Here is a 12,187-nt window from a genome sequence, read left to right on the forward strand (position 1 = left end):
AGAAATATGTTTTTAATAATAATTTATATTTTTATATACATCATGCATAAATGTGCATAGTAACAATAATTACATAAAACTATATATATATATATATATCATTTAAAAAATACATATATATATATTAACAAAAGTATTTTATTTTTAAATAAAATTTTCATATTTAACTTTGTAATGATCTAAATCTGGTGAAAAAACATGATTTTATAAAATGCTTTGCTATATAATAGAGCAAAAAAAAATCAGGATATTATGTCTGGCTATATTGTATTACATTAGTGTCCTCATAATTGTTCAAGCAAATGCAAACGTATGAAAATATTTGAAGTAATTATTTATCTTAATGTATCAATATTTTTGTAGTTTGGATAAAATTGAAAAAAAAATTATTTTTTCGTAAACATTATTCATATTTTTCTAACATTTATATAAAATCTTCTTTTAGAAAAAGAAAAATCTCAATTTTCTGTTTTTTTCTTTTTTTTTTTTCATATTATTCCATACATATTCGTATATTATACTATTGTAGATAGTATAAATGTATAAAAATAATAAGAAATGCATCCATTTATATATATTTATATTTGAATATGCATTATTTTTTAGAATTATATGTTGAAATTTAATGAGCCATTGAAAAAATTAAAAAGAGGTCATGAATATAAATATGATAACCATAATGTAAACAACTATATGGGTATGAAATATAAAAAAAGAAAAAAAAAAAAAAAAGGAAATAATATATAAATATATTAAATAAATTAAATAAATAGAAATTTGAATACACAATGCACATACTTGTATTATATATAAAATTACTAAGATTATATGATTATAGAATTTACTATTATATTTTTTAAATGTTAATGTTAGATTTCTCTTTTGTATCAAAAAATGAGGTGAAAGAAAAGGAACATCATGCTGAAAAAGAGAAAAAAGAAGAAAATAAGTCTTTAAAATCTGGAAATGAAGAAAAAAAAAAGGAAGCAAAAAATAATAAAGAAGAAAAGACAAATAAAGGTGAAATGGATGAACATTTAGGTGGAGATGAAAATGAAGAAAATGATGAAGAAAAAGACAGTATTAAAAAAAAGGGAAATGAAAAAGAAAATAAAAAAAGTAAAAAAGGTGAAGAAAAAAATGGAAATAAAACGAAAGCAAAAGGAGATGATGAAGATGAAGAAGATGATGAAGGTGAAGGTGAAGGTGAAGGCGAAGGCGAAGGTGAAGGTGAAGGTGAAGGTGAAGACGAAGATGAAAATGATGATGATGATGATGATGATGGAGAGAAAAAAAAAGTAAAAAATAAGGAGAATGAAAAAGAAAAACATAATAAAAAAAAAGGAAATGAAGCTAATGCAGAACATCATGAAAAAAACAAAAAAAAAGAAAGCAAAGGAGATGAAAAAAATAAAACAGAAGGAAAAGAAAAAACAGAAAACTTAAATCACGGTGTACAAACATTTGGTACAGATCCCAATGTTCCTAATGTGACACAAAGCATAACTCCAATTTTAGAAAATGAAATACAAAAAAAGGAAGAAAAAAATACTCCTGAGAAGGATATGTAAGTTTAATTTTGTTATTTATTTTAAATTAACTGAAAAAAAAATAATAAGTTTAAATTATATATTATCTATATTCTATATTATGATATTTAGATATTTATATTCCATAATACATTTAATTATATTTTTGTTTTTTTAAGATATTATATATATACACAAATATATATATATTTTTTCTTTAATATTTTATTTTTTATTGTGTAATTTAATTTTTTTTTTTTTTTTTTGGTTTAATTTTCTTTTGCAGAAAAACAAATGAAGATTTACATATTCCTGAAGGTGTTAAAAACGATTTCATGAAATTATTAAGAAGCGTTGTTGAAGTTAACAAGAACAACACAAATAAAAAAGAAGACGCTCATTTAAAAGAAACCGAAAATAAAAATCATGTAACACCACCATTACATGATAAATATAATAATAGGAATGAATTACATAATTCTGTATCACCTTTTAATAAAATTCTTGACCACTTAAAAAAGTACATCACTTACTATGCCATTGGTATCATAGTTTTTTCTATATTTGTATTGGTCATGCAATGCTCAGACGTAAGCTATAAAAGAAAAAAAAAATATAAAGATATGAAAAAAGACAGAAGTAAAATATCAAATTATAGAAGAGATATTCATAACTAATAAATATGAAATATTTTTAAATGTATACATTAAAGAGAAAAATAAAAAAATAAAAAAATAATAATTACAAATTTTTGTTATACATATTTATGTATAATTAAAAGTTAATATATATTTTAAAAACCTACATTGCACAAATTTTGTATTTATTTTTTTTTCTTTTTAGTAGAATAAATCTTTATAATTTTCACGTATTTCTTACCCATGGACATTACAAAAACATATTTGTAAAAATAGTAAAATAAGTTTTTTTTTTTTTTGTCTATTATTTATAACTTTTATATGTAAGATTCATAATTGATTATTTGTCTATAAATTTTCTTTACAGTTATTCAATAAATTTTCAGTTTTTTTTAATTTTATTTCTCTTTAAAGTTTTAAAGAATCAACTTTTTTATTATTATATATCTCTTTTTTTTACTTTGTTATATATTTTTTAAGAAATAATATTTTTTTTTAAATTTTGTTTCAAAAAATTAGAAATAGGTGACTATTACAAGTTTAATAAATTAAATAAAAAAAAATAAATAAAAAAGATAAGAAAATTTTAATTATTTTTAAGAACAATTCAGAGATTTGAATATCGTAAAAAATTACTAAAAAATATTTTTAAAAATTATATATTAAAAATTTATATAGTAAATTAATTTGAATTAAATTTTTTTTTTTAAATTTTACTGTCTTAAAATTTAATTTCTTTTATATAGAAGGAAATTGTAAATTTAAAATGTTTCATTTTTCAATTTTTAATTACAATAATAACAAAATGCATAAAAAAAAAAAGAAGTTATTTTAAGAAATATATATGTATATATTTATTCTTAATTTAAATTTTTAGATTATTTCTGTTTTATAAAACCAAAGATTATTTAATGGATATATATTAATATGATGAAAAAAACAATATACACTCATTTTATTTTATTTTATTTTATTTTATTTTATTATTTGTATAATTAAAATATTACTCAATTTTTTTTTTTTTTTAATTAGAAAAAAAACAAAAATCAGACGGAAAAAATTATTTAATAATCATTTAAAATAAACAATGTATTATTCATGGATAAGAAATAAGTGTTCCTAAAACAAAAATATAAAAAATATAAACTTACATGTTTCAATTTAAAAAAAAAAAAAAAAAAGAAACAAAAAACATAAAAAAATAAAAAAATAAAAAATAGCAAAGTAATAAAAAGGTGAAATATGAGATTATTTATTAAAAAAAAAAAAAAAAAAAAAGTTAAATATTATTATGAATAAAAACATTTAAAGCATTTTTATTTACACTTGTATAAACACCTACTTCAGTTACAATATAATTTATATATTTAAGAGGGGTAACGTCATTACATATATTTGCAACATAAAAAGATTTATCATTGTTTGAATTAATTTTATTTATATGTGAAAAAACCGAACTAAATAAATTAGTTTCATTATGCTTATCTGTACATATATTTTTTATATTAATATTGCCAATAGAATTACAAATAGAATCACAAACATTATTACATGAAATTTGTTCATCTTCATCTTCATTTTGTTCTATTTGTGAATTAATATTATTTATCTTAACATCAAAATGATTTTTAAAATTTAAAGAGTAAGTATTTTTTTCAATGAAATTTTTATCATTCCATAAATTAAAAAATCCTTTATTTTTTTTAATATTTTTATTATCATTTAAAATGTTTTGAGAATTTTGTTTATTACTGAAAGAAATGCTTGTATTTTCACTTTTAGATTCATGGGATAAATTTATTTGCCGTTTTAATATATTTTTTGTTGATATACTATTTACTTCTTTAAAATTACTCAAAGAAACATTTCTATCTTTTTTTTTTATATTGTTTTCTTCGTTAGTATTTATTATATCACAAAAATTTTCCTTTATAATAGAAATATTGTTTTCCTCTTTGCAATTTTTCATAAAAAAAAAAGATTTTTGTTCCTTATTTATATTTTTTTTCTTATTTTTAAAAAACAAATCATTTGTATTTTGATCTTTTTTTGTTTCAGAATGAAAGGAAGAATTACTAAATTGTACAATGCTGCATTCATAACTTTTGTTAATTTCACTTCTTAACAACTCATTTCTTGGAATAGCATTATCTATAGCAGGTTCTTTATCTTTTTTTGTATTCTTGCTTTTATTTGAATTTTTTAGAGAATTTACCTTATTTAATTCAGATGAATATTTAATAGTAGGTTTATTAAAGATGTGCATATTATTAAATAAAATATTATTCATTTTTATATCACAAAAAGAATGAATAAAGTTATTTAAGTTTTTATTAAAAGTAGAACCGTATTCTATATTCTTTTTTTTATTTGATGCACAATTATGAGGATTAGCATGATGATAATGGTGCATATAAATATAGTCATAAATATCTAAATTATTATTTATATTATTCATGTTAAAACTATCAATAATTATTTTATTACTTATTTTATATGTTTCACAAATAATGTAAACGTTAACATTACTTATGTTAGCTAACATACATATAATACTAGTTCCAACATATCCATACACACTATTATGTATAACTGCATCAATTCCTAATAGTATTTTAGTGCATCTTTTTATATTATAAAATAATCCACTAATTAAAGTATAGGTAACAGATATGCCTAGTTTCGTATATAATTTTATATTGTAAGAATTTTTATAAGGTTCTGAATCAACAAGAATTATTTCAAAATTTTTTCCTTTTTTTTTTGCTTTTACTATAGATAAGTATATAACATAATCAAAAGTATATATTAATAAAACATCATTATCTTCAATTATATATTCAGATATGTGATTTGATATATTTATAGAAGGAATTACTATTTTTGTTCTAATATAATTATTAATGTTATTTATAATTATTTCTTTTGTTTCTTCTAATACACTTTTCCCTATATGCTCACTTATCATATTTTTAAACCACCTAATAACTTCTCCCATACTAACACTATGTTTCTTACACATAATAATATAATTTATTTCTTTATCTATTACAACTTTCATATGTTTATTAATTGGCTCATAAGGAGGTAAAGTATAATCTTTTATGAATGATTTTAATGCAATTAATAAATCAACATTCCTATGATTATGAGTTGTATTACAGTATTTATTAAAAAATATTCCTGTTCTTAATATATTAGGATGAATTTCATTTTGATTTAAATCTAATAAGATTTTATCATACATATTTATTTTATCAAATAAATCAAAATTATAGATATCTACATAATTCATTTTTTCATGTGATAAAAAATGATATTGGTTAGCATTGGTAAGATTTAATTTCATATTTACAAAATTATGCATAGTTAATGTTGAAACTTGAGTTTCATTTATAATAGAAATATTATGTTTTGAATTAGAACTTAATCTTGTTTTATTACATACTATGTTTGATTTTAAAGATTCTGAAAGTATTGTTTTACTTTCTTCTTCTATTCCTTCTCTTTCTTCTTTTTCTCGACCACTTTTTTTATTTTCTTCTCTTGCTACTCTTTTTTTTTCTTTTTCTTTTTCTTTTTCTTCCATTTTTTCTTCGGGTTCAGATATTTGTTCACTATTTTGTTGCATAGATTTTGCTGATAAATATGAACTAATTGATTTAGTGTTAGCTTTATTATTTATTCCAGATTTATCATTATTATTATTATTTGAGTTATTATTTTTAATTTTATTTGATTCTAATAAGTTCATTTTCTTTATATTATAATATATATTATAAGGAAAAGAGTCATCACCGTCACTACTATAAGCATTATCATCTTTCGTGCTTACTCTTTTATCATGAAACGGTTTACATATCAAACAACGATGTTTAAAAAAGTAGCGGCATTTATAAATATTATTAATAATACATAAAATAGAATAAAAAGCAGTGTTTCTCTCATTGTATGGTTTAATAAAACTTTTAAATAATGTGTATAAAAATGTTTTCTTACTAATATTTTTATTTAATGTTGATACTCTTAAGTATTTTTCGTTTTTCACAAAATTCTTCTTACATTTTTCCTTACTTATTTTTCCATTTACTTTTTTTTTTTTTCTTTTAACAAATGTTAAATGATATTTATCATCCATTTTTTATCCATAGAATTAAATAATATTAATTATAATAAAAAAAATGTAAAGAGTAGAAAATAAAAAAATAAAAAAAATAAAAAAAATAAAAAAAATATACAATAGCACATTAATCTCAATTAAAATGAAATAGTTATAAATCAGTAATATATATAAAAAAAAAAAAAAAATACACAAAAAAAATAAAAATATTTATATATAAATATTATAATTTTCACATTTAAATATGTGCATAAATAATGTAATGAAATAAAAAAAAAAAAAAAACACAAAAATATAATAAAAAAAAATATAATAAAAAAATATAAATAAATAAATAAATAAATAAATAAATAAATAAATAAATAAATAAATAAATAAATAAATAAATAAATAAATAAATAAAAGTTTTATAGAATACAAGAAATAACAAACATGTATTTTATATTTAATTTATTCATGAAAGTTTATATTATATTTGAAGAATGTAATTGTATATAAAACAAAATAGTTGACAATGAAATTTTTTTTTTTCTACACATTAATATATACTTTCAAATGAAAGTAAAACTTTCTTATTATAATAAATATTAAATAAAAGTTTACTTTTATAATTTTCAACTTTTAATATTTAACAATAAAAAAATTATTTTTTTTCTAAAAGAATTTCAAATGTATTTTATTAAAACATTGAATTTTCTTATTTCATAATTTATGAATTTATGTGTTTAAAATAACAAAATTAAAATAAACATTTAATATATATCACTTTTTTTTTGTTTTTGAATTTATCAAAATCACTGAATTTATATAAGAAAAAAATGAACAATTTATCAAGATAAACATAAATATAAAGTAATTTCAAAAATAAAGTTTATATGGGCTTATGAAAAAAGAGATTTTTGAAAATTAAATAAACTAAAATAACAAATTATATAATCCTTTATGTTCATTAACAATACATATATTTCAATTTTTAGCAGTTTGTTGAATGAATAGGATATTATTAAAATGGAGATACTGAAATATTTTTTTGTAATTTTATATATAAGGAATGTAACATACATATAAAAAAATTTTTTTTTTTATACATTTTCATAGTTTTAATACATATGTATATAAATATATTTTAAAATACTTTATTTTATACAACTAAAAACTAAAAAACTATGACTAAAAATAATAAAATAAAGTAGAAGTGTTAGTTAATAGTATTCCCATATTATTTTCATATGTATTTTTTTTTTTTTAATATCACTATAATTTAAATATTACTTTAAAGAGGAATCTTAATTTTACTGTAAATATAATTTGTTAAAATATTATAGATAAAAAGTATATCATTATTTAAATCATAAAATATTAATTAATAGTAAAAAATAAGGTATATCATTCCTGAAGATTTAAATATGTATATACTCTATTTTTCATATCATTAATCTATTTTTTTTTGAATATTTTTAAAAATTTAAATATGAAATATATATCTTATAAGAATGATGAAAATGCCTGTATAGATCAAAAATATATAAGATTTAAAAGGATTTCAATCTTGTAAAATTACACAATTTTTACCAAATATATATATATATATATTAGAGTTAATTATATAAGATTGTAATATATAATATATTCTTTATACATTAATTTACTTAGTCTGCATATACTAAAGAAATAATATAGAAAAATATGTATATTTAATTAATGAAATAAAAGGATAACGCAAAAAAAAAAAAAAAAAGAAACTTGGATTATTTTAATTAATTTTTTTGATCTCCAAATTAATTAAAAAATGAAGAAAAAAAAAATTGGTAAAACAATATTCTTTCATTAATTTCAATATTTTAAAAAAATTTAATTTAGCAAATTATTAAAGATATAAATGAAAAAAAAAAATAAAGATGAAATAAATATGATAATTTAAATTTTTAAATTTTATTTTCTTATATTTTCATATTCAGAAATGAACCAATCAATAGTTTCTTTTAGTCCTGAAAAATATTTTAAATACATATATTTAAAATATATATACATATTAATAGTACAATTATATTATTTTGATGTGAAATATCTACTAATTTATTAATTTTTTTTTTTTATCATTATATTTAACCCTTGTCTAAATCAGTAAATTCGAATGAATCTTCTACAATTTTCATTAATTTATCATTGCAAGAAGTCTAAAAAAACAAATTAAAAAAAAAGTAGTATGTATATTTTATATTTTTTTTATATGATAATTTTATACTTATGTATTTTTTTTTTTATATTATATAATAATATTATATTAAAACCTTCTTATGAATTCCATTATCTTCCTTTGTATCAAACTAAAAAAAAAAAATAATTTTTATTTATGTTTTTGTTTCTTATTTTATTTATATTTTTACATTTCCTTTCAAATTTTCATTCTTATATTCTTACCAATATTTCATTTTTAAAATTTAAATGATATTTAATTTTGTTTGCTATTTCTTTAATTGTCAATTCTAATAAAAAATCCCCCCACCCCCCAAAAAAAAAAAAAACAGATTCAATAAAATTTAAAAAAAAAAAATTAAAAAAATATAATCATACCATTTGAAGGAATATTAGTTGATAATATAACATTAAAAATATTATCTTTAATAATTGTTAAATTCTTTGAATAATAGGTATTTAGAATATAGTATAATATTCTACTTATATCTCTGTTATAAATAAATTGTCTGATAGCTGTTCCGTCTCCTAGAAGTTTTACATAAGTATCGTTAACTATAAACAATTATTCAAATTATATAAGAAAAATTTAATGTTAATTTTGATGTATAAACATTATTAAAATAAAAAAATAAATTTTTTTTTTTACCTTTGGCTAAGTACATCTTATGAATAATAGATGGAATTACATGCCCATCTCTTATGTTAAAATTATCATATTTACCATATATATTCGTTGGTATTATACATATCCATTCATAATTATATTTTTCTCTATAGAATCTGACTAAAACTTCTAAAACTCTTTTTGATACACTGTATCCTTCATTACTTAAATGGCATCGACCATCATGAATTTTTTCTTCAATTAAAGGTAACTCACATTTTTCCGGAAAAATACAAGTAGATAAAGTAAATATTCCTCTAGTAATCTATTAGATCAAACAATGAAAAAGAAAAGGTTTCAAATTAAAGAATTGAATTCTCTATATAATATTTTACACATATTATGTACATTGTTTTATTTATTTTTTTTTTTTTTTATTATATGCAACTATTTTATTTATATATTTTTTTCCTTTTTATTTTTTAGAAATTGTTTTAATTAAATATATATATTATAGTTATGTTTTTATGTCTTTATTTTTTACAGAATATTTGTGGCATAATTTAACTACGTTTGAATTAATTTCTAAATTATTTGTCAGAAAATTTAAATTATTATTTTTATTAGCATATAAACCTCCCACATGTGCAGCAAAATGTATAATATCAGTAAATTTATATTTTTCAAAAATTTTTTGTGTATCTTCATAATTTCTTAAATCACAAATTTTAGAACTTAAAAAAACATATTTTTTTATTATATTTTTGTCGTTTGAATTTATAATTATTTCATTTTCGTTTTCATTAAAATCAGTATTTGTACTTTTTATAACTTCACGCAAACTATTTCCTAATAAACCAGTCCCACCTGTTACTAAGCAAATTCTTGACATTTTAGAAACCTTAAAAATATAATATATTATATAGAAAAAATACCCAGACAATTGATTATAATTATATAAAAATAATACTTTTTAGTAATAATGAATATTCCAACTTATAAGAAAGTTTATATAATATATAAAGAAATAATTAATTTTAAATTAATGAAGTACATTTATTTCAAAATAGCTAATTTGTATGACGAAATATATAATACAAAAATACTTTATCTTTTTATTTTTTTTTCTTTATGCTAAAAAAATATTTTCTTATCTTATTGATTTAAAAAAAATAAGATTTTAGTTTTTTTTTTTCCTATTAGATACCATAGAAGTGTATAAAAATGAAAAAAAAAAAAAAGCTTTGTCACATAAAATTAAAGATTCTTTACAAAAATTGTCCAAAAACAAAAAATTGTAAATTTAAAAAAAACGATGTTAAAAAATACATATTAAAAATTAATTTGTAAAAGAAAAAAAAAAAAAAACTAAAAACTCATTTTCAACACACTAATATTACGAAAAATTGAAATATTTTTTATTTTATTTTATTTTTTAATTTATTATAATTTATTCAAAAAGTTAAAACAAAAATAATATTATTCATATAACAATTGTGTGCATATTTTTTGAATAAAATTATAAAATTATCCTTAGTTTTAAATAGGAGATTAAAAGAAAAAAAAAAACTTAATATTTTAACATTTTATTTTTAATTTAGTTTTTTTCTTAAAAAAATATCATTTTTTTTTTTAATTCATTATTGAAAAATAAAAGTGAAAAATGATTAGTGTTCCTTATAGGATGCACATATGTAATCTTAGTTGTCAAAGTTAGACACTAATAACAGCATTTTAAAATAAAGAGAAAGTAAGGTGTTTTCACATTATAGTAGCATCATTTTTTTTTTTTTTTTGCTAAAATTTTGAATACTTTTTTTTAATTGAAAACAATTTTGAAATAAAAGGTTACATATTTTATTTATAAAAAATATTTCACAAAAAAATTTTCGTAAATTACATTGTGATTTTTTTTCTAACTTGTAATAAATGAGGTGTATTTTTGTGCTTTTTCTATTTTTTACATACCCTTCTATATTTTAGTTTTTTAAAGATTATCTATATATTTACTTAATCAAACTTTATTCATAGAGATAATTTTCTTTTGACAAATTTCATTTTTTAATATTGTATTTTTAAAATCTTAATTTTTTTTTTTCTTGCGAAGTCATAAATAAAAAAAAAGAAAAAAGCCACATAAATTATATGTTAATTCTTTTAAAATGAAAAATTCATTTCTTGAAATATAGCCATAATAAAAATTGTTAAAAAAAAATTATCCACATATTTTTATACATTTCCATTAAATTTAACATTAATTCTAAAAAGTTGAAAATTTATGTACTAGTAAACTTTTTTTATAAAAATTCCTAAATGTAATTAAAGTAAGTTTTAAAAAAGAAAACAAATATATATAGAATATAAAATCATTTTATTTAATTATAAATTTTTATGAAAAAAATTAAAAATATTTTTCTTGAATATATTAAAATAAAATAAAATAAATTATTTTCATTAGTCTAATTTAGTATTAAAAATAAAAATGTTTCGTTATTATTATGCTCTTTAAAATAAAAATAGTAAATTTTCTTTTTACAAATATAAATTAATATAAAAATTAGAAATTTTGTTTTTTATGGGTTAACTATAATAATAATAAAAATTTTTCTCGGATATAAATATTAAATATAAATATATATATATATATATATATATATATATATATATATATTATCCTTTTAATGTGTCTAAAAATAAAAAAAAAAAATAAAACATTAAAACTTTCGACTGCAAATTGTAATTAGAAATAAAAAAATAACATTTATAAAAAAAAAAAAAAATTTTCTCGGGTTTAAATAAAAAAAATTAAATAATTTTTTTTTCAGCCCCCAAAACAATTGAAAAAAAAATAAGTTTATCGGTTCTATATGAAAAATAAAAATTTTTATATGAAATTATTAGTATAATTCTAAAATTAAATTCATTTCGGTGTCCTATAATAAGACACAACAAAAACAAAAAAAAAAAAAAATACAAATATTAAGCATGTTAAATTAATACTCAAACAAAATTTAATTTTTATATGCAAAGGGAGAGTCTAATTTTTATAAAAATATAAATACTAATTTAATAATTTATTTTTGTTTTATTAGAATTT

General features: G+C 17.2%; 3 protein-coding genes across 3 annotated transcripts; 1 reads left to right on the plus strand and 2 right to left on the minus strand.

Annotated features, from left to right (window-relative positions):
• Positions 1 to 211: 211 nt before the first annotated feature.
• On the plus strand, positions 212 to 2,375 carry PRELSG_0811700 (conserved Plasmodium protein, unknown function; the record flags this gene model as incomplete). The annotated part of the gene is made up of 5 exons (XM_028676181.1): positions 212 to 310; positions 607 to 697; positions 874 to 1,567; positions 1,816 to 2,119; positions 2,373 to 2,375. 5 exons carry the CDS (start codon positions 212 to 214, stop codon positions 2,373 to 2,375), a joined length of 1,191 nt encoding a protein of 396 aa, XP_028532696.1.
• Positions 2,376 to 3,446: 1,071 nt separating this feature from the next.
• Positions 3,447 to 6,305, minus strand: PRELSG_0811800 (initiation factor 2 subunit family, putative; the record flags this gene model as incomplete). The annotated part of the gene is made up of 1 exon (XM_028676182.1): positions 3,447 to 6,305. One exon carries the CDS (start codon positions 6,303 to 6,305, stop codon positions 3,447 to 3,449), a length of 2,859 nt encoding a protein of 952 aa, XP_028532697.1.
• Positions 6,306 to 8,219: 1,914 nt separating this feature from the next.
• Positions 8,220 to 9,982, minus strand: FS (GDP-L-fucose synthase, putative; the record flags this gene model as incomplete). Its single annotated transcript, XM_028676183.1, has 7 exons — positions 8,220 to 8,275; positions 8,398 to 8,464; positions 8,579 to 8,614; positions 8,709 to 8,773; positions 8,862 to 9,038; positions 9,133 to 9,415; positions 9,635 to 9,982. 7 exons carry the CDS (start codon positions 9,980 to 9,982, stop codon positions 8,220 to 8,222), a joined length of 1,032 nt encoding a protein of 343 aa, XP_028532698.1.
• Positions 9,983 to 12,187: the final 2,205 nt, after the last annotated feature.

This window comes from Plasmodium relictum (genome assembly GCF_900005765.1).
Source record: "Plasmodium relictum strain SGS1 genome assembly, chromosome: 8".
In the NCBI taxonomy this organism is placed as follows: domain Eukaryota; phylum Apicomplexa; class Aconoidasida; order Haemosporida; family Plasmodiidae; genus Plasmodium; species Plasmodium relictum.